The 27,896-nt window shown below is 43.9% G+C and overlaps 2 protein-coding genes across 3 annotated transcripts in view; one reads left to right on the forward strand and one right to left on the reverse strand.

Moving 5' to 3' along the window:
* Positions 1-20: 20 nt before the first annotated feature.
* sept10 (septin 10) lies at positions 21-14,629 on the forward strand. Of its 2 annotated transcripts, none has more exons than XM_035393547.1 (10): positions 21-410; positions 1,257-1,374; positions 1,845-2,040; positions 2,673-2,859; positions 8,317-8,478; positions 9,043-9,139; positions 9,527-9,695; positions 12,517-12,649; positions 12,840-13,024; positions 13,301-14,629. In XM_035393547.1, the coding sequence occupies exons 1-10, from the start codon at positions 381-383 to the stop codon at positions 13,314-13,316; spliced, it is 1,293 nt and encodes a 430-aa protein (XP_035249438.1). In that variant the 5' UTR covers positions 21-380; the 3' UTR covers positions 13,317-14,629. The 2 variants fall into 2 exon arrangements, with proteins under 2 accessions (XP_035249438.1, XP_035249439.1); XM_035393548.1 differs by having other exon boundaries at positions 1,260-1,374.
* Positions 14,630-19,536: 4,907 nt separating this feature from the next.
* Positions 19,537-27,896, reverse strand: part of LOC118214068 (E3 ubiquitin-protein ligase SH3RF3-like) — a 113,156-nt gene continuing 104,796 nt past the window's right edge. The window contains exons 9-10 of the mRNA XM_035393545.1: positions 26,462-26,787; positions 19,537-23,978 (exon numbers count right to left, since the gene is read on the reverse strand). Coding sequence (XP_035249436.1) covers positions 23,810-23,978; positions 26,462-26,787 — 495 coding nt within the window. The 3' untranslated portion in view covers positions 19,537-23,809. The remainder of the gene's footprint in view (positions 23,979-26,461; positions 26,788-27,896) is intronic.

A 27,896-nucleotide genomic window follows, 5' to 3' on the forward strand; every position in this document is an offset into this window, starting at 1 on the left:
CCAGACCCATTTCCGGAACGGCTTCAAAAATGAATGGTACGTACCATTCAAGTAGTGGGGGTACCGTGTACCAAATTACCAATGTCTGTTGTTTTAGAAATAAAGGAAACACCTTAAAATTATAATTTCGACAGGATGTACAATTTACAATAACAACGGTAAATTATGGCGTCATGGGAATTTTAAATAAGAATATCTGCCTTGAACGTAGTTAGCTTGCTGGCCACATCTGACCAGTGCTTCCACAAGCAATGGACAACCTCGCATTCCTGCAGCGGGCGTCCTAGCCGGATTCTTCTGCTGGACACTATTGGGAAAATCTGGGACAGTTTCCTATAATTAAGAACTATAGCTAAATATTGATTTGGAGGTTTTAAAAGATGGCTTCGTCTGATGTTGCTCGGCAGCTGGTACGTACATTTTATTTTGACTTGTTGACGTATTGGCAAACGAATTTCTTTTTAGCTAAGAAAAGTAGAGTTTATTTGATTAGATTTGGCTATAGACTAGCGTAACGGTTACATTCCACATCATTTGAATATAGACCAATTTGCTCTGTTAGCACAGTAAAGTTTTCGGGACTTTGTAGACTAATTTAGTTAACTGGTGGACCGGTTTGATATATTTGGAAATCATATTGAACATTAGATGGATAAACTTAGTTACATGACAAACGTTATGCATACTTTCGAGGAAGGGAATAGCTAGATCATGTTGGCTAAATAGTTTACACAACACATAGCTAGCAAGGCACTGCTAATATGTGTGTGCTGGGCAATGAGGCAGTTATTATTTTAGTTAATCTGATTTGTTGGGTACCCTAACGTTAGCTAACGTGCAGAGTGTTTCGTGGTTTTTGGCAGGAATGGATTTAAATTTCAAGTACTGTGTAATCAGCTGGGTGATAAATTCGGGCCTTTTAGTCGTAGCTTTATAGCTTCAATCATTTAAAATGTGTTCTAGTTCGAATTAACATGGACTTAAGTTTTAAAAAAAAGTTTGCCTCTCGGAATAGCACAAATGTATTTTTGCATGCAGAGATTGAAATGTGTATTCACACATATTTATACACACATTTATAACTTATACACATATGTGCAGAAGTACGTAAATTATGAATAAAAAATAAAATAAATAAAAAACACGAATATATGCGCTAGTAAAAATCAGACCACCTAACACACCTAACAAAAGATTTCCTAGAAATTTAGACTCATGCCAGGTTGCATTCATGTGTTTTTCATGTGTCTTTCTAGCAGGACAAGAATGCACGTCCTCTTTCCCTGTCTGGTCATGTTGGTTTTGACAGCTTGCCAGATCAACTGGTCAACAAATCAACATGTCAGGGCTTCTGTTTTAACATCCTCTGCATTGGTGAGAACATAAAAATGTAAATATGTATTTTAAGTATCAGTGGCATTCAGCATTTCTTAGTTCATAATATAGAAATATGTGTTCTTATTTTTAGGCTGAAAAAAATCCTGTGCTGCAGGGTGTTTCATAAGCCTTTAAAATTTTTGAGGCTGCTTTTTTATTTTTAGAAATTGAATTGCTATTATCAGGGAATGCTATGATAGTCACGGACAACATTTTTATCTCCGGTTCCTTTAACCTGTGCCAGTCCTTGTTCTGGAATGTGTGGAAGGGCAATCATGGGTAATGATGTTTAGGTCTTTATCGTCATGTGTCCTTAGGGTGATTACATACTGCCATTTCATAGTCTGGGTAAGGGGGTTAGAATACCAATTGAACTCTGTGGACACAGCCACAAATTAGAGTCAGAACATTATTTGTTGATGGTAGGGTCCACCATTCTGTTTCTGTGCCGTTTCTTGTGTTTCCAGGTGAAACGGGTATTGGCAAGTCCACCCTGATGGACACACTGTTCAACACCAACTTTGAGAACTTTGAGTCCTCCCACTTTGAGCCCAAGGTGAAGCTCCATGCCCAGACCTACGACCTTCAGGAGAGCAATGTCCGGCTGAAACTCACCATCGTCAACACCGTGGGCTTCGGGGACCAGATGAACAAGCAGGAAAGGTAAGCACACCCCACACATTCACCCATTCTGTCTGTCTGTCTTTTTTTATTCCGGTTTTATTGAAGCCAGAGATCCAGTTTGTATGATTCTGAATAATTTAGTCAGGCAGGATCTTTTTTTGTCTACTTCTGTATATTAGCTGTTTGGCATTACTTGTTGTAGAGCTGTCAGTAGCTTTGTATTCCAGTGACACATCTAAATCCCTTGAGTTCAGACTTAATTTAAACTTAGGTTAAAGTTAGCATTTACCGTTTACTTGAATGGACATTCATTTTGCAGTTAATGAAAGGTTAATAAACAGTAAAACAAACCTGTGTAATTCTAGTTTGTATTGTAATATTTGCGAAGAGACTCACACACATGCACACACACACACGCACACACTCACAAGTTATTCTGCAGGAAATAAAAGAAAACAAATCATCCACTGGAACAACTTTTTTCTCTTCAACTTCAATCTTGAGATTACTTAGGTGAAGTGGAGCAAGACACAGGTATAAGGCAGTGTGACAGTGTGGATCAGTGACTGGGGAACATTGTGCCAAATAAATAACAGGAAATGTTCCCAGGGCAGGGTTTTGGCTTTTTTACCTCTAGCATCTATCCAATTCTGCTCCCTACCGCTGTGCAGCTACCAGCACGTTGTGGATTATATCGACACGCAGTTCGAGTCGTACCTGCAGGAGGAGCTGAAGATCAAGCGCTCTTTGCACAACTACCACGATTCTCGTATCCACGCCTGCCTCTACTTCATTGCCCCCTCCGGACACTCGCTCAAGTCTCTGGACCTGGTCACCATGAAAAAGCTGGACAGCAAGGTTAGAGTCTCTGGACCCATATAGGCACACCAGGGTTCCCACACTCTCGAGAAAGTCCTTAAATTAAAAAAAGGAGATGACAGTTTTCACTAAAGTGCTTTAAAATGTAAATGATACCCCTAAGAAAACTGATCAGGATCAGAATTCACATTGTACTGAAATGTGTTTGGAGTTCAGATTTGGAGGTTGAAATAGCTGTTCCTAGGAAAGCATTCATTTTCATTTTTTTCATATTGCTTTAAATTATAGTCTGTACTAGCGCATGTGATAAAGTCTACTTTATGGTTTTTGTGGGTTCTTGATTTTATGGGAATGGGACACTGAAATTACATAACATGTCCTTGAATTGGTGGCTTGGGCAAGTTAGATCAGTTAGATTATTTTAGGACGAACAGTGAAGATCATGTTAACATTTTGCTGTATTCAGAACTGACTATATGGCCTTATACAGATAGTGTCTTGCTCAGTGCTAGATCAGATATCACAATGCAGTTTTATCTCTGAAAAACTAGGCTATGTTTATTTTTAAACATTCATAGATTCTAGGACAGACAAGGATTAAGCTCCAGATTTGTGTAAACATTTATGATGTGGGATGTGTAGCCTGTGTTGAGTGCTTTTGTGTGTGATTTAAAAAACCTGATCCCTGTTCTAGGAGTGGTTACACTGGGCAGTTGTTATTTGCTTTAATCTCCGGACCACCAATGGAAAGAGCACTTTACTCTGGGCTTCAAGACCAGGCCTCTCCTTTTGGTCTCCTCAGTCTCTCAGGGACAGGACTAGTACTTGATATATCCAAAAACGAATGAGTTCAGGTTTTGAGAACAAAATGAAAGCCAGAAGTGTGTCTTCTTAACAAGACAGGACAGAGACCTTCGCTCTGGATCTCTAGCGGGTGTTATAAATGGTAAATAGGTCTGCCATTGGGGGAGTTGGATCACTTGTCCAGGCTTGTTCACATTTGTAGAAGAAAGGAGTAAAATAATAAAATTCAGCCCACATTGGCTGCTCCCCTCCGCTACGGTGTCAAACAATTCACAGAGTTTTGGAGAGGTGAGTAACCCGGCTTCAAAGAGTAAAAAGACTGACCATGAATTTGCTCCACCACCATGCACTAAACCAGCTGATTCTAATTAGCATAACTCTTCAGCATGATAGGAGAACTAATTATTGTAATCAGCTGGTTTAGTTCATGTTGGTGGAGCAAATACATGGTCAGTCTTTTTACTCTTTGAAGCCGGGTCACCCACCTCTGGAGTTTTGTTACATGCACAAATCCCTGCTTGGCCTACCTAAAAAGGGGAGCATTGTGGGATTTTTTCCATACCACTGGCTTGGATTACAAAATTTGCTAGTGAAGCATTCTGCCACCAGCTCCTGTGGCAGAAGCCCTGTGCCAAATGAACATTGGAAACTTCGGAAACGAGGCTACGAGGACAGAGCTTTCCTTTTCTCCCCAGATCCCCTCAGTATGTGCAGCCTGTTAACTAGGCAGCAGGACATTTTTACTTAGAAACTGAATGAAACACATTTTGTCTAATGCTGATTCATGGCACTGTGGGTTGTATACTTGCTTAGTGGTTGGATGAATGTGCTTGCAGTTTACATTGGACACAGTCTGGTGCATTCCTTCCCGTTTATACCGCCAGGTTTATCTTGCGCTTGGCTCAAGGCTACAGCAGCAGCGTCTGGCGTCTGACCCCACGACCCTGCGGGTCACTGCTGAGGGGGCTGTGCTGCACTCTGGTGCTGTTTAGTTTGAGCTCCAGAGTGCAAAAGGCTGCAGTGTTGATGAAAGCCAGAGTGGGGTAACCAGCAGTCGCACCCAATCCACAGCCCAGGTGAAGTCAGGAAACATCCCTTTCTCTTTCCGCGTGGAATATCCTTCCTGCATGTAGAACTGTGATGAAGTCACAGGTGGTATGTTGAGGCTTACTTTCTGCAGGTTTTTGAAGTTTTTCCAGTTGAAGTTGTTCTGCTCATGAATGAGGTTTCTGTGATTGCATGTATTTGCAGGTTTTGCCATGGGTACGTGTCGTCGGTAACGCGGAAACAAAATCTGGCAGCGAGGTTTATAGCTTGATCGTTAGTCTTTGTGGCACACATCTTCCAGTAAGTCCAGCCTGACAGGACTGAACAGGCCTTGAATTCCCACCATGTCAGGCGTGCGAAACTCGCGCTGTGACGTCTGAGCGTCAGCCTTAGTTTTATGTTTCACTGTTCACTGGGTCGGGAATATTTTTTCATGTGAAAAAACCTACTTTAATCTTTTAAAACTGCCTTTGTGGCTGTACTGAGATCTGTGTCTCCTGCTGTGGTATGTCGAAGTCAACATAGCCTGGGACAGCATGAGAGCCAGATGACCCCTGTGATTTGAAAGCATGCACTGTGGCTTTTGTGAAAATGAGGACGGGGGGCTGTAGAGCCCAAATAAGCACTGTTTTTTTTGAAAATGCACTAAATACTCAGTCACACCATGATTTGATTCGTATTTTACAGAAATCCCCCTTCTCGCTGAAAGTTTTCTGAAAGGATTCTGCAGTATGTCAGTCCACTGTGTTTGTGGTGTGTCAGTTTTTCTTTTTTTTTATAATGTTGCTTTAGCCTTAAATGTTTTATCAAAGACTAATTTCTTAACAAAACAGCATTACAATGCCAACTCGGTATTGCAGTTGAGTCTGCTGACATTATAGAGCATGTGTGTTCACATAATGTATTGGCCATTTCTACAGTTAGATATTCTACAGAATATTCACTCATCAGTCACAGTTTCTCACCCTGGCAAGCTGCAGTAGTGGTACACCTTATTGATCACAGAACACAAGCACATAGCAATGAATAGGCCAGTACATGTTGTGGCATATTATATAACTTGCACACTTCATCTAAGGTTAAGGAGTTTTCACTTAAGAGTAAATAACAGCGCATGATTGGAAGTAATCACATAATCCTCTTGCTTAATCCTGTTAATGGAAATATGTCATGTCTGTACTGGGACCTGGCCGCATGCTAGGGGCCGAGGTCTACCGGCTGAGAGCTCAGTCCTTTAGCCCAGTGAGCTCGCCTGCCTCCCTCCCACCCATCTTACGTTTTACAAAAATGTGTATTTTATTTTAGACTCATGTTTAAGAAAAAAGATCACCCCTTTCCTTTGCATGAGACACAAAATGATAAACAAACAGTCATTTACAATTGTCTCAGTATTAGAGTTGGCTAATTTTGTTGTGTCACTGTGTGGACCAGGGATGGTTGCCAGTTACCCATACCTCTGAGGTGTGGTGCAAGGTAGGGCTCACAGCTCACATGTTTACCATAGCTCATTCATTACCATGTACTCATTGCTCAAACTGGTCTTAGCTGCTTTCGACACACACACTGTGATTTCCTGTGGTAAAAGATGCATTTTTCCTCCAGTGAAAGGGCTAGTTTTTCTGCTGAGCTCTGTAGGGTGTGTTCTGAATATAGCGGCACATCGGTCTGCCTCAGAGTGGCTGAAACCATAGGCTGTGTGACCCTAAAATAAAAACTGGAGCATTTGATTTTCTGTGGTTTTACAACCCGCAGGAGCCAGTTTTTACAGCGAGAGACTTTACTTGTGGGGCTCTTTCTGCATACAGAGGCAAACACGGAAAAGCCTTTGTGAAGCTGCTTCTGCATCACTTAGCGTCTGTGTGTCAGCTATACCAGCTACGCTATTGTAACAGTTTGCATTTCCTTTGAGGAATCAAGTCACGTGGTGCACTAATTTCAGTTAAAATTCCATCAATATTTCTAGACCCTTAGCATGAGACGTTCATCTGTCACAATATTGTTTCATTAACTTTATGTAACTGGTACTTATTTGCCAAATGTAAAATAAAAATGTAGCAAACTGAGCAGAAAATGCATTTATAGGCACCACACCAGCTTTGGAAATTGTAACATCTACGGGTAATTACAGATCACATGGATTTACGTAGAAACACAAACACAAACGTTGTGTGGTTTGAGCATGCCGTAGTGTGCGTAATATAAAGCAATACAGGATGTTGAATTAAACTGGTATATCAGGTATAAAAAAGTACATCTCACTCCACCCCAGGTAGGCTCTGTGCCAGGGCCAGGGTATTTGTTGGCTCACTTTCGAATATGGTAACCTGTTTTGCCAAAGCGACCCCAGCATTGAAAAGCCATTTTTCCCACTTTAGTTCAGTACCTTAGCAGCAGAGGTGCTACGGTGTACAAAATCGATGCATCAGTTCGGTTCACCGTTTTGGTGTCTCACGGTTTCGGTTTCAAAATGTGATGAAATCATTATCAAAAGCTTGAGAACAAAAAGGTTTCCACGTGGCACCTTGTTTTTTTGGGTTTTTTTTTCAAATGGAAAATAATGCCCACATTTTGCTGAGGTCATCAACATAAAATGTTTCGCCCTGTCTGAATCTGCATGGAGAGGCAGTTTAAATGCTGCGGAGAGGTGGGGCTGTTCTCTCCCTGACTCTCCCTGTGCCTCTTACCTCAGGGTGATGTGGACATAAATGGGCCATTGTGTTTGACATGTTTCCATAGCATTCAGCTTACTTGTGAAGCAATCCCTGAACACAGACAATGTTTTATCTGCCACCATTTTCCCAACACTACCATTGTTAAGACTAAACTCTATAATGCTCCCAAATTTAAATGATGTCGAAGAATCCTCTACATCCTTTCCTGCACATTTGCCATTTTGCAAACTGACCGGCTAACTGGTGCTTCACCTACAAGCTCCATTTGCTGCACCTTCTCCAATGCTGGTAGTTCCCCTGGATTTGTGATGTAAATGAAAACAGCACAAGTTATCTGATCTTTGTATTCCTGATTTTCAGTGTAGTTGGGCATCTAATAGAAATTGCCGGTATAACCTCTGCGTGACGAATTAAAGCACAAAGTTGTGAGTGTCTATTTTGACAACATAGCCAGACCTACAGGATTTTTGACACAAGGGAACAAGGGAAGTGATTCTCTCTTGCCATTTTTATTTTCCTGCTCAGGCTTTCTTAAAGACTTGATTCAATCAACCATCGTCTTTAGCTTAACTAAATGAAAACAGTATTTGCTTTTGACTTGATAAACAGTTTGTTGCTTGCGATTCTGTAATGTCTCTGCAGAAAAGGTTGGAAATAAGCACAGCTAAGGACAGATTGAATCCAAGCATTTGTCTGTTTTTGGCCTGTGCATAGTGTCAAATTAAAGCCCTTCACCTGACCTGTTATTAGCAGGTACATTATTGTAAACACTCAATGGGCAAACTATGCCATTGTGGTTCAGAGAGCACAGTTGTCAGGGAAACGAACAGAAACAGACAGAAAATAGCTCATGATGACGCGTGTCATTTCAGGAGTTTTGTTAAATTTTGTGTTTTGCTAGAATGCTTTGACCATGTAATGTTTTAGTATTCCACAGTGTCTAAGGTGCTGTTTTTTAATTTTTCTTACAAAGGTCAACATTATTCCTGTGATTGCCAAGGCAGACACCATCTCGAAGAGCGAGCTCCACAAGTTTAAGATCAAGATAATGAGCGAGCTGGTGAGCAACGGGGTTCAGATCTACCAGTTTCCCCTCGACGACGAGACCGTCGCCACAATCAACACCGCCATGAACGTGAGTCTCGCTCGAGCAAAGGCATGCGGGAAACCACTTTCTGACCATGCCAGAGCTGACCAGTGGGTTGGGTTTCAGTCAGAGCGACAGTCTGTCAACGCACGCCTGTCATTTCCACTGGCCAATCGGAAGTGCAGCTTGCTCCTCTAGTTGAATGACTGGCGTACTGAAATTCAAAATCAAGATCTGTATTTGCGTAATTAATTGCCTCACTGACCGTCTTAGAAAGAGGACCATATGTACAGCTTTTCACACCCAGATGTAGGCTGCTGTGGCTAAATAATATTGGTGTTAGACAGTTTTTTTATTTTTATAACTTACTGACACGCTAATTCAATTAAGGCGCTTTAATTTTATTTCTTAAAGAGCGCCTTGAACTTCAATTAGGGAAGGCCAGTTCTATACCCTTTGCACTGTAGCATGCTTCTTTGCTGTGAGATTTGTTGTGTTTTAACTGAATCATTGCTATAAAAGCATGACTATTAGACAAGCAGGAATGTAAAGCAAGATAAGACAATAGAAGGTGGCTAGTGACTCAAACGGTGAGGTGTTTGTTCTCTTCAGGGCCACCTCCCCTTCGCTGTCGTGGGTAGCACAGAAGAAGTGAAGATTGGGAACAAAATGGTGAAAGCTCGACAATACCCCTGGGGTGTGGTCCAAGGTAGGGCTCTCAGCTCACACCTTTAACGTAGATTATTAATTACTTTTCCTTGTACTGATTGCTCAAGCTGTCTTACTGGTCTTAGCTGCCTTAGACTCACTCACACACATACACACACGCACACACACACGCACATTTATCCAGATAAGTGGATGTATTTATATTTATGTTCATATTTATCATGAGGGAATTACAAAACTGTCATGAAGAGATAAAGTGAATGCATCACAAGAACCACAATAAATAAAAAATGAGCACAAATGCAGGGTAACATCAAATATGCCTCCAGCTAAGAAACACTCGTGAGAATAACGGCACCTGAAATAGTCAGTTAAACGATGTTCACTCTCGCATAAACAGACGTGTGAACGGGTGTTTGATTTGCAGTGGAGAATGAGAACCACTGTGACTTTGTGAAGCTGAGGGAGATGCTGATCTGTGTAAACATGGAGGACCTGCGGGAGCAGACTCACACGCGACACTACGAGCTCTACCGCCGCTGCAAGCTGGAGGAGATGGGCTTCAAGGACACGGACCCCGAGAGCAAGCCAGTGAGGTACTGCAAATCACCTCCTGCAAATCTCACTACTGTTATGCAGTACTCCAAATCACCTCCTGTAAATCGCCATACTGCTGCTACAGTGCTGAAAATCACCTGTAAATCTCCATACTGCTACTACAGTACTGCAAATCACCTCCTGTAAATCTCCATACTGTTACTACAGTACTGAAAATCACCTGTAAATCTCAATACTGTTACTACAGTACTGCAAATCACCTCCTGTAAATCTCCATACTGTTACTACAGTACTGCAAATCACCTGTAAATCTCAATACTGTTACTACAGTACTGCAAGTCACCTCCTGCAAATCACCATACTGTTACTACTGTACTGCTAATCACCTGTAAATCTCCATACTGCTACTACAGTGCTGAAAATCTGAATTTGAACCTGAATTTCTCATTCAATCAATGGCTGATGAATGAGAAGTTTTTAAAGTCACCAGGACAAACAACTGGAGACAACAATGTCCTTAATGTCCAACTGGTCAGTGTGTAAGTGCTTAATAATGAAAACTGCAGAGAATACAAAAGAACGTGGTTTGAGATGTGTGATGTGAGATTTATAATGCTGGTTCAGAACCACACACACAAGCCCGTGCTGTACTTTTTAAAGTTTAGCCAAAACCAATCTCCTGTGATTTGAAGCAAGTATATTCAGTATCTCAACTGCATGTAAAACTGATTCACTTTCACACGGCTGAAACGTCATAAAACATAACAGCTCCCTAAGAAAACTGTGGCCAAGTACCTAATCGGTGGCCTGAATGGTGAGAGTGAAATAAATCCAGTCGATAAAACTAAGCCCCCCCCCCGCCCTCAATAGGAATGCCATAATGGCGTTTACATAATTCACCTTCACTGCTGGTTCTGGTGGCTTTAAACCGCTTTCCAGACCTTCAGCCCTCTGTGCTGTTTACTTAACCCCGTGTGGCCAGGCATTCTTAAGATGTTTGCAAGGTTTACAGAAGAGCTCCAAAACACACACACCCTGACCCCCTTGCCCCCCCAAACCCAGCCTTTCAGCCCTCAATGAAAACCCCAGCACAGAGATTGCCACTCAATATTGTACTTTTTAGAGCCGGCCCCTCGGGCCATGTAAAGTTATTGAGTGGGATTTCTTTAAATAAGCCGCCTTAGTCTCCAAATCACATTCCCAGCACGGAGACCCTGGTTTCTTCATCTGATTAAAGATAATATTGTGGTTTCTCTCAGATCCAGGTGAGAGAAACTACAATATTATCTTTAAGTGCCTCTGATAAGGACTCATGTCCTTAGATACAGGATTGCTCAGCGGATAGTCGCATTTGTTAATTAATAATCTCCAGAGACCTTGCCTGAAGCAGCACGTTGCAGGGCGACAGTACAGACTGTCACGACAGCAGTGAAGCTCTACACAGTGTGGTATCGGTCACTTTTTACACAGGAATGCCCTTAAAAAGGTCTGTTTATAGTGCGCTGATCACACTCTGATGCAGAGTGACTTGTCTGTATGGCTCTACATTGCACACACTGAATGACTGAATCACTGAAAGGCATTGGTTATCACAGTGTTGTGGCATTGGATATCACTGTTGAGACATTTTCTATCAGTGTTGTAGCATTGGCTATCAGTGTTGTGGCACTGACTATCTCAATGTTGTGGCATTGGCTATCAGTGTTGTGGCACTGACTATCTCAAATGTTGTGGCATTGGCTATCAGTGTTGTGGCATTGGCTATCACTGTGTACAATGGTGTGTGGTAAAGGCCACACTCTTAACTAAGGGAAAGGCATTAGCTATCACGGTGTTAATGGAGCTTTGTCAAGACCACTCGAAATGAGGGAAAGGCATTAGCTCTCACAGTGCTGTACTGAAGGGCATTTGCACTGGGTGGAGGGATTTTCATGTGACGTGTTACTCCCTGGAATGTCCTGAGTATTTCCACATGGTAACCTCTCTCTAAAGCCAGATTAGCTCAACAAGCGGAGATCTTGAGTGTGTGAGGCACCTCCCAGAGTGAGGACAGTGTGGGGATGGCTAGAAGGGCTGTGCTTAATGTGGCTGTCTAACAGTCAGTCCCAGGGCAGAGATGAGTCAGCTCACAGCTTGCACTCCACCCCGCCAAATTATTTCTGAATCACTTGCTGGCTCAGTGTTCGCCCGGGGGATGAAATCCAAATGGAAACGGGGGTGTGGGTGTGGATGAGATTGTGGGGTGTAAGGATGCGTTTCTGCATGTGCATGTGCCTATTTCAGGTTTTAACTGAAGTCAGAGCCAGTGTGTTGGCATTGTTAATGTGTGTGTGTGTGTGTGTGTGTGTGTGTGAGCACTTAGCAGTGTATAAGTGAATATATGTGTGTGTGTGTGTGTGAGAGAGCAGTTAACAGTTTATAAGTGAGTATATATGTGTGTATGTGTGTGTGTGTGTGTGAGCAGATAGCAGTGTATAAGTGAATATATATGTGTGTGTATGTGTGTGTGTGTGTGAGCAGTTAGCAGTGTATAAGTGAATATATATGTGTGTGTGTGTGTGTGGGAGCAGTTAGCAGTGTATAAGAGAGTATGTGTGTGTATGTGTGTGTGTGTGAGCAGATAGCAGTGTATAAGTGAATATATATGTGTGTGTATGTGTGTGTGTGTGTGAGCAGTTAGCAGTGTATAAGTGAATATATATGTGTGTGTGTGTGTGTGTGGGAGCAGTTAGCAGTGTATAAGAGAGTATGTGTGTGTATGTGTGTGTGTGTGAGCTGTTAGCAGTATATAAGTGAGTACGTGTGTATATGTGAGCTGTTAGCAGTGTATAAGTGAGTACACTGTATGTGTGTGTCCAGCCTACAGCAGACGTATGAGGCGAAGCGGCAGGAGTTCCTGGGGGAGCTGCAGAGGAGGGAGGAGGAGATGAGACAGATGTTTGTGCAGAGGGTGAAGGAGAAGGAGATGGAGCTGAAGGATGCTGAGAGAGAGGTATGATCCAGTCAGACAATACAATTCTATGTCCACAACTCAGAGTGAGCAAAGGCGTGTACCTGGATCGCCACGAGTGCTCTTCTACGCTTGGAGATGGTTCTGGGGTTTCCTGGGTCTTTAGAATAGATGTGCTGCCCCCCTGTGGTGAGTGGTGGAGGTGCAGTGACTTTCGCCATGCTGTGTACAGCTGCAGGGCAAGTTTGAGCAGCTGAAGAGGCTGCACCACGACGAGAAGAGCAAGCTGGACGAGAAACGGAAGGCTCTGGAAGACGAGATCAACACCTTCAGCAAAAAGAAGGCGGCCACCGAGCTGCTCCAGGCGCAGTCTTTCAACACCAACGCCAACCTGAAAAAGGATAAGGATCGCAAAAAGTGAGTTTTTCCGGTTCTCAGCCTGCCGCTGCTACATCGCCCTGCCATTAGGAAAGGAGTATACAGTAGTGCAGCAGTTGTAATGATGAATGTTATGGATATTGACAGGGGTAACGTGATCCTAGATCACTACTCCTACCCTGAGATGCTTTATAAGAATGGAGACCGACAGTGAGCTTGACATTACCCAGAATCCTCAGCGTGAAGAGGTGCCGCAGGCCGGGGGTGAGATGGCTGCTGGGGGCTGCGAGACTGACGTGTTCCCTTCTCTTTCAGCTCTGGGTTCATGTGAAGAAACACAAGTTCAAAACCAAACGCACACCAGCAATCGACGACCCCTTTACCCTCTTTGCTTGTCCTTTTTAATTAATCCTGTGTGTTTTTTTGTGGGTTTTTTTTGGCCGAGCTGTGGTTGTATTCCTCTATGTATTTTTTTATATATTTGTACTAGTGCCAGTATATGCATGTTATGGTTTTTTTTACCCACAGCCTCTGGGGGGCACCTGCAGCAGTGTCTGTGTCTTTGACACTGCCTTGTTCCTTCAGTGAGAATGTGTTGTCATTAATGTGTGTCGCACAGATTTGCAAAGGGGTTAAAGTGATTCATCCCTGCCCCAGTTTTGATATGGAACAGGCACCAGCAACAGTCACAGTGACAGGATACATGGTCAGTACTAATAAAATACATAATAACGTATATGTAATTAGCTTTATCTGTTAATGTTAATATCAAATTAATCACATAATATCTGTTAATCTGCTAATATCAAACTGGGGCATGGAACTACCTGTGAAATGTAATTACAGCACAGACGTGAAACCAGTTTTGGCTTGAATGTCCATTCCATTGAGACAGTGGTTACAGGTGCAGGTTTGTATATTTGTTGACATTTGCCTGAAGTGGAAAATCATGGAAAAATGTGCGTAAAGAATTTTGTACGGTCGTTTATTATTATTATTGCAGAACAGCCTATTGTGTGCTTTTACACCATGGTGTTTGTAGCGCAAATTATGCATCAGTTTAGTTAAGTTTTGTAGTGCGAGTAATGCACACAGCTTCAAAAGATTTGTGCACATCCTCACCACAATCAACAGGAAGCGCATTTGTTTTTTTCATTTGTTGGTGATCAAATTTTTTTGTTTGTTAAAATGTGTATCCTGAAGTAAGTAACATTACCTCTTGTGTATTAGAGAGAAACTAGCTTATAATGCTGTTTATTAAACTCTATGCAATTCTGATATAGAACCTCAATTCAAGTGTTTCCTTGTGGCATGTGTGTTAGAAGCTTCTGTGTGCCTTAATGAATTCAGAAGCAGTCACTGGCAGCTGGGTCCAAAGGGAGAAATAACAGTATTAAGTGTGATGTGCAGTGTTCATATTCACTGTGTGGTACTGTGGTAGCAGATGGATCAGATTCACAGGACAGTTTGCCTCACATCTGTCTGAAGGATAGCTTTCCTGCTAGCTCCACTAAATCACCAAAGACTCACCATATTGTATTCTTTTTGTACCCTTGGAAAAAGGCCAAGTCTTTAAGTGAGCAGTGTTACTGTTGGTTAAGGGTGTTTTTATTACTGAAAATAAAATGTCTGGATTTCTCAGAAGGCGAGTGACAATTTGTCCTGATTATTAATAGGCTACCATTCAACATTATATATACATACATGCACACTCATACTGTATATACACGCTTACAATATGCACTATATATACATACGTGTATATATATAGTGATAACAGATGGATCAGATTCACATGAGTTAGCTACAGATCTGTCTGAAGGATAGCTTTCATGTGAACTCCACTAAATCAACAAAGATTCACCATATTGTACTCTTTTTGTACCCTCGGAAAAAGGCAAGCGTTACCAGCTCAGAAGGTGAGTACTAATTTGTACTGATTATTAATAGGCCATTGTTCAACATAAATTTTAGTTATAACAATATGCATTAGATATACAGGACAATCTCCACGTTAGGCTTAGAGCACAGTATGGAGTCATTAGGAACTCTGAAATTATTGTGACATCAAAATATAGAAATTTAGATTCAACACCTTTATTGGCATTATGCAAGCGTTCTTCAAGAATACTCTTTTAAAAAGGCAGGCTGTTCCAATCAGATGTTTTAATGAGAGCATGCATCTCCTTTTCAGTGGGAGTGATGTAATTAACACGGACGCAGCAGAAGAATAACCTGTCTGTACTTGACAGCTGTTAGTAAAAATAGCTCACCGCCCCTTGTGCTTTTCAAACAAACAAAAGAAACGGTGTGCTGTAATATCTTAAAGGTACACTTCTGGGTAGAAGGATACATGGACTGGACCAGTCATTGCATCAAACAACGCAATTAACCCTGTGTTTTACTGTACAGCAGAAAATACCTTCTCTTTATTTCTTGATTAATTTAAGCCGTTCCCATTGTTCCCTGTTGATCTGGAAGAGTAGACAAACGTGCCCACCCCCGAAGCATGTGATGTCACCACTGCTGCTTCTCACACCACAGTTCACTACTTAGGTCCTCACAGAGGAGGAAAGACCCTTCTGCCCCAGCTTAACTGGTGGATGTACGGGCACACAACCAACCAGTGGGGGTCGGTAGTGATCGATGAGACACTTAATCCAGGCCATCTGAATCCCTCTGTTCCCTTGGCAACTCTAAAGGCACCCAAACTGTGATACCCTGTCAGGCTGACAGCCAGAGTTGGCACTGACACAGTCTTGACCGAGTGCCAGACCGTTGGGGCCCGTCCATGCACAAGAACAGCGTCTTAACAGGACGAGCCACCCAGCAGCACCTAGAATTTAGTGACTCTGGTTCTATAATGGAAGAGACAGAAGGTGCCCTGTGTTGCCTCAGTGTATTTAGCTGCAGCGATCAACCTGAGTCCTGGTGAGACAGACTGTTCCCATTTTCACTGTTATTCAGCCCTTAATTTAATGTCACCTGTTTTCATGGATCTAAATGACATGCAGATTTTAAGGTAAAAGCAGAAACCAGTAGACCCTCAGGCTCTCCAGGACCAGTACCAGTACATAATCAGCAATAACATAAGATTACCACAAGGTGGAGCTAAGCGTGAAGGTTTGTATTATTTCTTTGTATCTTCAGAAAATGACCTAACTTACATTTATTTGTGTTGCTGAACTGGTGCTCTAGTTTATGGTCACTCTAGACACATTTTTATTTTAGATGCACTAAACTCACTCTGATCTGACATTTGTGCTCGTGCCTCATTCTGAAGGGGGCGTAGAGCAGGCCACAGAAACAGAGTGACCCTTTCTATAAATTTTTAATAGAGAAGAAATGGAGCCTTAACTCAAATAGGACTCAATGCATTCATTGGGCAAACATGTTTGGACAGTGCAGGTAACTGACCGACCTGACCCAAGCAATCCCACTTACACTAATCCCCGCGCAGGTTACCTAAGCTGGGCAGTCTGCATTTGTCCTGACAACCTGAAAAACTTCATAGAAAAAAGCAGCGCACTCGATTATCTCTGTAGTCTCCTTGATAGTTTAACAAGGGTAGAGGACATCTTGGAAATGCGTTTCCAGGATACAGACATTTGTCCCTGAGAAACATAGGCCTACCACATTTGTCTCTGTGAAACACATCAAGCCCAAACACACCGTGTTCTGTGTGAGCACTGGGCACCGTTCGCATGCCCCCATCACCACAATATTCAATCCTGATACTGTCTGTAGTGTTTCTGATGGTCTTTAGTTACCTTTGAGAATATTTTGAATACTTTTTTTCTGCAACTAAGCTGGGAAAGAGAGCAGTGATAGTAATTGGTGTTTGTTGACACTAAAAAACTACGTTGTACCTTATCATCCTGAAGCAAGAAAATATTTAACCAGGTGCCTCTAATTTACAAACAAGATTAATTTGTTTGGATGCTTGGGGCTGTGAAATATATGGCTGGATTTGGAGCAAAAACCGAAGTTTTGCAGGATTATGGTAGGTAAAAACAGTATACAGGTAAAAACTACAGCAGAGTGTGGTTACCAAGGTAACAGAGGAAATATTGAGCATAAGAGGAAAAAGCCTGCTCAGGCTTAAGGGGTATAATGTGTGAACCCACATTTCACTATATTTTATTATTGTTAATATTATCAATTATATTATATTTCAAAAATTACATTTTATGCTCATTGACCTTTTTAATATGTATTCATCGTTGCAATCTCTGAAACCATTCACACAAAATGTAATGTTCATTTTATGCCACAGAAGGGAACAGATATATATTCAGCAAAAAAAAATTTTGGACAGAGGTTATTCAGTCTGCTGAATAATTTACTTATTCATTTGCCCGTGTATCAGCAGTTCGTGCTTTTAAAATCCACCATGGCACTGAAGGTTTTCTCAGCAAATTTCTGGCAACATTATTTAAGGAAATTGAGATGTTGGGCCTGTCTATAATTAATTTTTCCTGGAGATGAATCAAGGCAGGCTTGCCATCACTTTGAAGTCAGACAGGAAAGATCTGAGAGTTATTCCCTGCAGTCTGACAGAGAATTGTTTAACATGATTAATATTTTCCTGTTTTTCACCCTCTTTCAAATTAAAACATTTCTATTGATATATCAAATACTGTAAGCTTCACAGAAATATTAATTCACAAAGTAAATGGTTTCCACGGTTGACAAATCCAGAGAGGAGCACCGGTGTTGTCCAGCTTTCAGAAGAGCTTTGCCCAATGATAGATTTTCTCTCCCGTTTTGAGAAAGGTGTTAAAAATGCATCCATGACCAATGGTATTACAGTACGACATCAGGAAAGCCTCCACTTTTGCCTCACTCATAAGTCACCACCCAGCATGGTGAGCAACGATATGCCACCAATCAAAGACGAGAGATGAAACGAAACGAGGAGAATCAAGCCAGACATGGTTGTCCTTCCCGTCACCTGTCTCAGCGCTGACTCTGGACTGGGGGAGGGAATGTAGCAGGGCATGGTGTGGGGGAAGGGGCTGCCTGTCAGTTCTAATGCAGTGCAATCTGGGAAAAAAGCTGTTACTCTCAATCCAAAACTCAAATCCAAAAATCACGCCTGTAAACCATCTGCTGCGTGACAAGCGCTTATCCTTTGAAATGCACACCTGTCATCCACCGACGGGTGAAAATCCCGCCAACTTCGTGCCTGCGTGATGCGGGAGCATCCTGAGCTGGGACGCCAGTGAGCCACGCCACTTAGAAAGCATGACCTTCAACCGACCAATAGATCACAACTGGCGTGACTTTCACCGTTTCTACCGCCACTGCTGCCAACCCCCAACCCCCCCCCCCCCCCCCCAAAGGGGATATGAAAAACAGAAAACCGGTCTCTGACCATGGTTGGGAACCAATCAAATGACAGGACGTGAGGACCCAGGGCTCTGCAAAACTCTGTGAAGGTGCCATCATAGCAGTGTGTTCCAGTTTTTTTTTTTTTTAAAGTTCTGTTCATTTAGTTTTTTGTGAACAGATGCGCCGTTTCACAAAAAACAAACCGTTACGTTCCGCACCCTGCATTCTAAACCAACAACCTCATTGGCTGTCAGGGCCTCAGAAATAATCACCTGCATTTGCATTTAGATTGTCCATAGCTGACAGCCTTCTTCGGCCGTTCTTCCCCATCTATGCGTGGAGAGGAAATTGGTTTGTCATTTAGGTCGGTGGCAGAAGATTTGAAATTTCCAATTACACACCCGGTCCACTTGGACACGGGGCTCTGGCCCTGCTCAAGGAGAACCAACAGAGGAGAGGACAGAGGGACAGAGGGAGAGGGGGGGGAGAGAGAAAGGGAGGGAGGGAGAAAGAGAGAAACAGAGAGGGAGTAAGGGAAGAAAAAGAGAGCGAGAGAGACAGAGAGAGAGAAAGAGAGGGAGGGAGAGAGAGAGATGAGAGTGGAAGGGAGAGAGAGAAGGAGAGGGAGGGACAGAGAAAGAGAAACAGAGAGAGAGGGAGTAAGGGAAGAAAAAGACAGAGAGAAAGAGGAAGGTGAGAAAGAAAGAGAGTGAGAGAGACTGAGAGAGAGGTTTCTGCAGGTTTTATCAATGTTTGCCTTGGTGGTACAATGTCTACACTTCTACCCCACCCTTAATCTCAATGTAGATATGCCAGGCCAATTTATTTAGAGAAGGTGAGTGTTTTTTTAAAATTCATATGGATGTGTAATTTTGAGACAGTACCAGGGCATGCAGGTCCCTCACACTGACTGGCCAGACACCTCAGTGGCCATTTGAGATCCAATTCTGTAACGGCAGCCTAAGGCCATTAGTCACTGTGTAATGATGGTCAGACACTGACCCTCCTGTACAATACCCGTATGTAATTTGGCACAGGACCACCTGCCACACCCAGTGGAATCACACCCCGCAGTAGTGCTGCAAGCGACGCAATGTTTTACGAGGTATTGAAATCCTTGGTTCAAACTAACTGGATGGGAAAACACACACTGAGGTCACTGGATAAATTCATGAATGTACAGTAGGAAGAAAAAGAAAAAAAACACACACACTGCATTTTAAAACAAAGGCATTTATTTCGGAAAATGCACTTGACTTAAAATAAAACAACCAAACCACAGGTTAACACAAGACTGTGTAAATGAGAATGAGCTGGAACGCCATGTTACCAGCGCTGAGTGTAGCATCCTCAGCCTGGACTTCTGGACATCCTTAGTCTCTTGTCAAAAATGGTGCCACAATGTATATTTTCCTCTTTTTTTTTTGCAATAATGTAAAAAAATCTTTCTGAATAATCAGGCATGAATGTGTCGAACAAACCACCTTTGTTAAAGTTCATCTCAGTGGCCCACAGACAGCGCAGGCCACCTGCAACAGGGCAGACTGAGGGAAACGCTGAATAACAACAAATACCAAGATGGCCAACTGCAGTGATCTGCCCCTCCCCATCACCTGGGTCAATGTGAGGAAACAGCGCCTCCTACTGGCAGAAATGAGCTTGTGCTTTACGTCTACCCGCAGAAAGGCTAATCCGCTGCCCTGGACCGCATCCCAATGGCTTTGTCAAGACGGTCGCAGGCTGGGACCCGCCAAGGTCAAAAATAACACCTTCGGTCGATTTGAGCGACTCAAAGCTAATGTCGTGACAAAAGTACGCCACTTGTTTGGCAGTGAGAGAAGGCGGGAAGACGGCGAAGGAAGGAAAACAGCTCCATCGGTGTGTGGAAGAGGCGGGCGAAGATGAGGGGGCCGGCCTGTTGTCCTTTCGGGGAAAGAGATCGTAAATCCGCCCTCGCCTTTCAGCACCTGTGCCTGCCTCCTCAGCCGCATTACCCATGAAGCCCTGGGCCACATCTGCGGCGATAAGGCTAATGAAGTGCGCTTATCAGGGAGGCTGGGAAACAAGCTCTGCGCAGATATCCAGGGCCCCAACCCTGGCTCAAGGTTATTGGGGGTGCTAGCGCAGGCTACCGTCTCCTGCCAGGGACAGACAGAGAGCGGCTGCGGCTATGAAAGTTCCAGTGGGGGAGGAGACGCAATACCACAGCCTCTCACCCAACAACGGGGCGTATTAGTGCCCAATGTCCCGGCCCACGATCTGGGAAAACCCGGACTCCTCCAAACGCATCTCAGCGAGACAGCAGATCAAACTGCTACCTCATTTTGGGTTTTGATTTTTACATTTATTTTGAATCTGTAAAGGAGATTCCATTTTATTGATCAAATACTTAATTAGAGAAATGTGCTTTAAACGTGGGTTCTGATGAAATAACATAACCCAGCCTGTAATGAGTTTGTGCTTCCTTAATGTCACCGTTACAACGGGATTGCGGGCAGGGTCATGTGACCACGTGACTGGGACAGCCTGTCGCCATGAGCGCAGAGTGAACGAGGCCCCGCGTCTCTGTCAGAATGGACCTTCTGGCCTGCTGCTGGGTCCGGGTCAGCCTGTCCTTAGCCTGCGGTTAGCCCATTGCTAGCTGGTCACTGCCTCCAGGTTAGCCTGTGGTTAGCACATTGCTAGCTGGTCACTGCCTCCAGGTTAGCCTGCTGATAGCCCATCGCTGGCCGGGCCGGTCTCTGGCCTCAGGACTGCGGGCCTCTGGTCTGAGGCTGGCCTCATTAGCTCACAAACGGCCCTTTAAACTCCACCCGGGGTCTCCGCGTGACCACGTGGCCGTTTGCCCGGGAAATGAATGAGGTGCCTTTCAGCAGCAGCTGCCTCTGCGGGGGAGAAGGAAGAAGCTGGCTACGCTTCGGACCTTCTCACCAAGCCCGGTCTGTAACGAAGAGCCGGCTCCCACAGGGACCAGAACCAGGGCTAAACAAGCGACACAGAACGCTCTGGGGGCTTCAGCACACAGCTCCTCTCCTTCGCAGGCACTTTCATATCAATCAGGCAGAGGAGGACAAGAATAAAACTGCACCCAGCTGAATAAATACTTCACTGTGCCTGTGAGACCATACTGCTCAAACACTAAATACTGCATGTCAACTTGAAAAATATTATAATAGTATATAATATATAAGTTATAAAAACGCGACCGGATAAAATCCAATAAAACAATCTTTACACCGTTTTATAAGACTTTTGATAAGTCATCTTTTAAAATATTTTTTCCTAGGTCTGAGCAGGAAACTTTGAGTCCAATAAGGTTTTTCCTGAGGGTAATCCATTCCATTAAACAGAATTAATCTAGCATTCCAATTTCATAAACAATTTAAAAGATAACTATTCTGAACATTTCTCAGAAAACAGCTCAACTGCTTGTGCAAGCAGCAGCATAAACCGCAGTCTTTCCTCCAAACCCTAAACACTTGCCTCTGTTTTTACATAAAGGGAATCTCCTCTGTTAACGTCTCCGGTTCCGACTCTTCCAGGGAGAGTGGCTTTGTGCTTGTTCAGCTGAATTAATGTAAAACCACACTGGACAATCAAAGCAGTCATCTGTTCTTTCAAAACAGGAGACTCCAGAGTACCAAGAGTCCCATCATGCTTTGCTCAATTGTTTACAAAGGCCTCAGCTTTTTTAAATGCAAATAAAAATGAATTTTGAAACTGGAACCAAATTCGAGACATTCTTAATTTGTCTGCATTTTGAGTTTGTGCTTCTTCCACGCGTCCCCTTTAAGAGGAAACAAGGATCCTCACGTCCACCTCCAGGTCTGAGCAAGGGGAAGAGGAAACGAGAAGGAGTGGTTTGATAATTGCGGGTGAGATGGTAATTGTGCTTTGTGGTGTAATGCAATAAAGAAGCAAGCGGCAAGGGGGGGGAAGGGTGTAGGGGGTGTGTATGCGGGACACTGCTCCCAGGGGGACAGCTGTCCTCCCCGCTGAGCCGTCATGCTAAAATGAAGCTGTGCTTGTACACTCCGCTCAGTCTAATCACCACTGTTCCCACTGGCGATCAGCTTTATTGGGCCTTTTAAATCAGAAGGTTTTGTTTACCTCCCACCCTCTTGTAGAATTCCCACCAAAGACACGTTCACAACGCAACCGCTCTGCTTTGCCATTATCCTTTTTATGCCACAAGCACAGCCACAGTTGCGTTAGCCCGGTTGCGTCGGCGCGTGTCTGTTTGAGGGAAACGAAGCCTCAAACGCGCCTGGTCAAAGCAAACCTGAAACCGCTTCGAAGAGGTGGTGCTTGGCTCCTCTTGGTGTGAAAGTGTGTAATGTTGCCTCTTGGTTGTTTTCCCACCGTGCAGAACTGCGGTCTGCACACCGCACGCCGTGGTGCCAAACCCGAGAGCCAATGAAGCGCTGAGCAGCTGTGGAGAAGAGCAGCCGTGGACACCAGGGCAAAACCAAGGTTCCACACTACAGCGCTAGCCTATACTGTGGACAGTGTGAGGAGTAGCAGAACGAGGTCAAACGAATGCTTTCTTATTCAGACGAACCCAACCCGAATGTGGGCCAATTCAGACAGCCGGACAAGCTGCTGAAATACTTGTGCTGACAGAACATGCCACACGGCTGAAACACGTTTGTGGAGAGGACACTCAATACCAGCTCTGAGCGTACCCTGTAAAGCAGCTCATTAATTCCCTTCTGCAGAGGGGGTAGACTGAGCCCTAAGAGAACGCTACAGTCCTGCCAACTGCTCCTCCAGAGACCCATGGGAAGACAGAGAGATCACTGCAGCTGCTTCACAATAACTTACAGTAGAAATACAGGAGAAGAAAAGCAAAAGTTTACATTAGCAGGAACTGGGGCAGGAGGAGGAGCTGGAGCTCTCCCACAATGGAGCAGAGGGTCAGGCCCTCAGCCACCGGGGAGGGGCTGGGTGGAGCTGAGGGTGGAGCTGGGGAGGGGCGGGGCCAGAGCTAAGGTGGCTCTGAGATCGAAGGCACTGCTGGAGCCTCACCAGTATTTGAGAGCTGGCTTCTGGTGTAGAGGGGTAACAGAATGGGGTCACATTCTCTCCCTCCCTTCCTCTTTCCCCTCTGTCCCTCCATCCATCTCACCCCCTCACCCCCTCGCCCCCCGCCCCACCCCCTCCACCCCCGGCTCCAGTCTGGGTGTGCCCTCTCTGAAGGTGACCAAGCTGATGGTGATGTTTTTTTGTGTGTTTTCAGACACAAAAACACAAATAATAGCAATGGCAGTGAGTTAAAATGGCTCTCCTCCCCCCGCCTCTCTGCTCCTTTCTGACTGGTTGCTGCGTCGTCGTCGGGCTCCTTCGCGTGTGACAGGAAGCGGGCGCCTTCATCCACAGGGAGAGCCTCTTCTGAAGGCGTCTTTAAGGATGTTGGGCGAGTTCCCGGGCTTCTCTAGAAGGCTCCCTGCATTGCTGGGCTGCCCCGCGTCTGCCTGAAGGACCCGGTGCTCAGAAGCTCTCCACGAAGCTGCCGGGGAAGAGGCCGGTGCGGCCGGTGCGCTGCAGGGTGCCCTTGTACCAGCCGTCCTCGCGCTTCTTATGCACAAAGACGATGTCGCCCTCCTTCAGCTCGATCTCCGCCTCACTCTGAGGCGGGTAGGGCACCACCACCCGGTACCTGAGAGAGACAGAGATTAAACACTTTCAAGCACTGTATTTATTATACTATCCTTATAAACATTATCATTATTCTTAGTGATTATGGTTTTTGGGAAAATAATTTAACTGGAAACGGGTTTGTCTGTTTTGCTCATTCTTGTCCATGTTGAAGACAAGAAGCAAGCAACTTCTCAGTCCATATTTTTTTTCCAGGTGACTTGCTTACATTTTGGCTATATCTATCGTATGTCAGGTCAACACAATAAGAAAGGCAGAGAGAGGAAACCGAAAGAGAGGGAGAGAGAGGAAGAAAGAGCAGGAGAGAAAGCGAGAGAGAAGGGAGAGAGGGAGGTAAAGAGAGGCCACACAGCGTGAGTCAATCCACTACAAATGAGAACAATCCACATAAAGAGCAAAGGGCTCCTGATTTAGTGCATCCTCAGAGCCAGGGGTCTGTCTGGACGCAGATAAAGGAAACTCAGGGCCTCTGACTCCGCAGATCTACAGCCACTGCCTGCAAACTTCCTTCATATGGGTTCGGCATTAATATGCAGCAGGCCCTCCTACAGCCTCCTGTGTATTCGGCAAGTAAAAAGCCTTCTGTACCGCACCCACCTGCTCCCTACACTGCAGTCATATTCCCCGCCTTCAGCAAACTCTGCTACTGAGTTGAAAAACGAAAACTACCCTTTAAATACCAGATAACTAATAAGAGATGTTTGTAACAATATTACCCATAAATTTTACCCTATTAAACAGTAGCTCTCTATTAATAAAACACACCTTTTTACATTGGCATATGAATATTAATGTCTGGCATGTGTATGGTATTTTATATCTTTTATTTTATTTATGTATTTTATGCATCTTTTTATCTTTGTACAGCACTTTGGTCAACTTCTGTTGTTTTTAAATGTGCTTTATAAATAAACTGACTTGACTTGACTTGATGTAATATCTATTTCAGAAATATAATAATAGTAATTGCTCTTTTTGTGATGCTTACCCAGCAACTCTCCTTCACATATTCTGGCATTGTACCCACACTAAGAAATGCTGGAACGATTTATGCAGATTTATTTTAGATTATGTAATCCCTGATTTCTCCCTTACTTAGAAAATTTACTCTAAATTTAACAAACCCAAACCCTTATTTATTATTTTTGAAAATGACCCCAGAAAATGCTTAAATACTACACTCGCCTCCTGATCCCAGCAATGCTCATCAGCACCTTCAAGATTTCATACATATTTTCCACTAAGTAAAGTTTCTAAGCAAAAGAACACTTTACCTTGAGAAGTTATGAACATACATTATTGACTACTCTGCACATTACTATATACTACTCCAAATAAAAATGGTGATAATGTTCACAGGATCATATTCAATATTGGTTAAAATTTTTAGGGCACAATGGAGCTGCATGAATTTTGAAGGAATGGTTGACTAGAGTATATATTAGCACATTTCTTATTGCAGATACTGAAAAATGCATAAGCCTCTTCTCACTCAACACAAAGGGTTAAGGGCTGGCGCAAGCAGAGAGCAGCACGCAATTCCACCATCGATTTCCTCTGAAGGGACATGAATTTTGTCCCTGTAATTACAAGGGAATAAGTCTATTGCTGCTCTTGCAAAATTGCGGCGATATTATTGCCTTACCGACCGGCTACATTCGACCTGCTGCTTTCGCACAGAAAAGAAAATCAATTGATCATTTTTTCATTGCGCCTATAAATTTGAAAGCCTTGGCTGTGAGTGAGAGATCGGCTGGGGATCCATAAGTCTGCCACAATGACTGAAGGATGCGTTGTGTACGACGCCTCAGAAGCGCAAATGTCTTTGTGCCCGCATTGTGGAACGCTGTTAGCGACTTTGACCGTTGCAGAGACGTCGAAAAAACCGAACGCCTTCTCCGCTGCGGTTTTGCTGTCTGTAAGAAGACTGGACAAGTGAGCGAGTATGGATCAGAGAGTGTTTCTTTCTGGGACAAGCAGACTGGTGAAGATTTGCTGGGGAAGTTAGCGGGGCATTATGAAAAGCATTCTAAAATGGTTGTTTTAACTCTGTCTGTCTGTCTGCCCTTCTCGAGAGCTGCGCAGGACCAACATGCACTCCCACCTCTGCACCCACCCATACCCAAATGTCCAAATCCTTAATTAAAGGAGGGAGGGAGGAGGACCCAATCCATCCCAACAAAGAGTGGGAGAAAGAAAGAGTCTGTGTGTGTGTGTGTGAGAGAGAGAGAGAAAGCTGGATCTGACTCAAGTACAAATACTGTTTAAATTCCTGAAATAGAAACACTCATCAGAGAGCCATGGAGTGCCTTGTGTGAGTGTTTGTGTGCATATTTAAGTGTGTGCGCGCATTTGTGTGTTGGTGTGTGTGTGTGTGCGTGTTTGTGTGAGTATGTGAGTGCATGTGTGTGGGTATGTATGTACACTATGTATGTGTGCATTGGTGTGGGTACGGGAGTGTATTAGGGCGTGGCTGTGACCCACCTCTCACGGGACAGGGGCTTGGGTTCGGGCCGGAGGGCCAGCAGGGAGGAGCAGGCCGTGCGGGCTGGGGGGGACACGGAGAAGTTGAGGTCCAAGGAGCCGGACTTCCTGTGCAGGGGCTCCATGCCCATGGCCCCCTGCATCTCGCTCTCGATGGGGCAGGACCCCGCCCGGCCGTGGCTGCTGACCGCGCCCTGCGCCGCCTCGCCTGAGGCCTGCGCGGGGGGGTCGTGGGTCGGGGACACTGAGGGGGGCGAGCGAGACTTCTTCTTAGCTGCAGCTCCGGAAAGAAGCTTCAGCAGACCACCTCCAGTCTTCTTCTCTTTCTGCAGAGAGAGAGAGAGAGAATACAGCTCAGACACACACATACACAGACTGTGTGTTCATTACTTATACATATATATATACACCATTATCAAAATTAGTCATTATTACTATTTTATTCTTAGTAATTGCGGCCTTGTGGAAGTAATTAAGTTGGAAACTTGTTCATCCGATTAATATAAGAACCCTTAATGGATACCGCTGTTAGTTCAACAGAGTCAGACACACACGCGCACGCCTATGCACAAGTGCAGAAATAGATAAAGACACAAAAGCGCAGAAAATGGCTGACATCATTTGACTTTTCACTCTCACGTACTGAATGTGCCAGGCTGCTATGAGGCATTATGGCTCTTTTACAGCCGCGAATGGGCTGTGGGTACATGATGCGTTCACAACAGTCTACAGGCCACAGCTATTAAAATAAAATCACTATGCAGTCAGCATCACAGCAATAAACGGAGTAGCCACTGTTTTTATTTTCGAATATGGTGGGGTGAACTTGGGGAAAACACATTTTATAGCCTAGTTAATTGGAGGTACATTTTTAAACCATTCAGGCAAGAAGTGGAAGTCCGTAAATGTCATGTTGCATTCATATTGCATGGATCTGTCTTGTAAATTACCGAACGCATAAGAGGGAAAATACATATTGTACATATAAGAGGGAAAATAAAATCTTATTTTTGATTGCTCCGTGGGTGAGAAAGATAAACAGCACAATAGTAAAAATAACAGTGCCATACTAACAGTGAAGTACTGTATACAAGTAAACCGGCCTCACTTATCAGTGCAATCAATATATCAAACAAACAAAAACCAGTAGTGCTTATTCATACAAGCCTAGCACCCATCAACACCATAGCTGTGCTTCCATAAACCTGCAACAGATTAAGAACAAGGATTCGCTTTCTAAAAAAGCTAAAATAAGAGCTTTAAGACTAAACTTCACCTACTGTGCTGGGAATGACATTTACTGCCTTTAACATGTGCTGTCTTCATCTAAATTAATTCAGGGTGCAGTCCCGCTGGTAATACCTATGTGCAGTTCAGACTCCCAACACCAGGGGGAGCCAAATATATGACAAATTTTTTTACTACCACTGGTGTG

This window comes from Anguilla anguilla, chromosome 15, assembly GCF_013347855.1.
Source record: "Anguilla anguilla isolate fAngAng1 chromosome 15, fAngAng1.pri, whole genome shotgun sequence".
Classification (NCBI taxonomy): domain Eukaryota; kingdom Metazoa; phylum Chordata; class Actinopteri; order Anguilliformes; family Anguillidae; genus Anguilla; species Anguilla anguilla.

Coding starts and splice junctions, on each gene's coding strand:
- sept10 (XM_035393547.1), top strand. CDS start 381: ATGGCTTCGTCTGATGTTGCTCGGCAGCTG. Junction 411..1,256: donor CTGATGTTGCTCGGCAGCTG/GTACGTACATTT, acceptor GTGTCTTTCTAG/CAGGACAAGAATGCACGTCC. Junction 2,860..8,316: donor TGAAAAAGCTGGACAGCAAG/GTTAGAGTCTCT, acceptor TTTCTTACAAAG/GTCAACATTATTCCTGTGAT.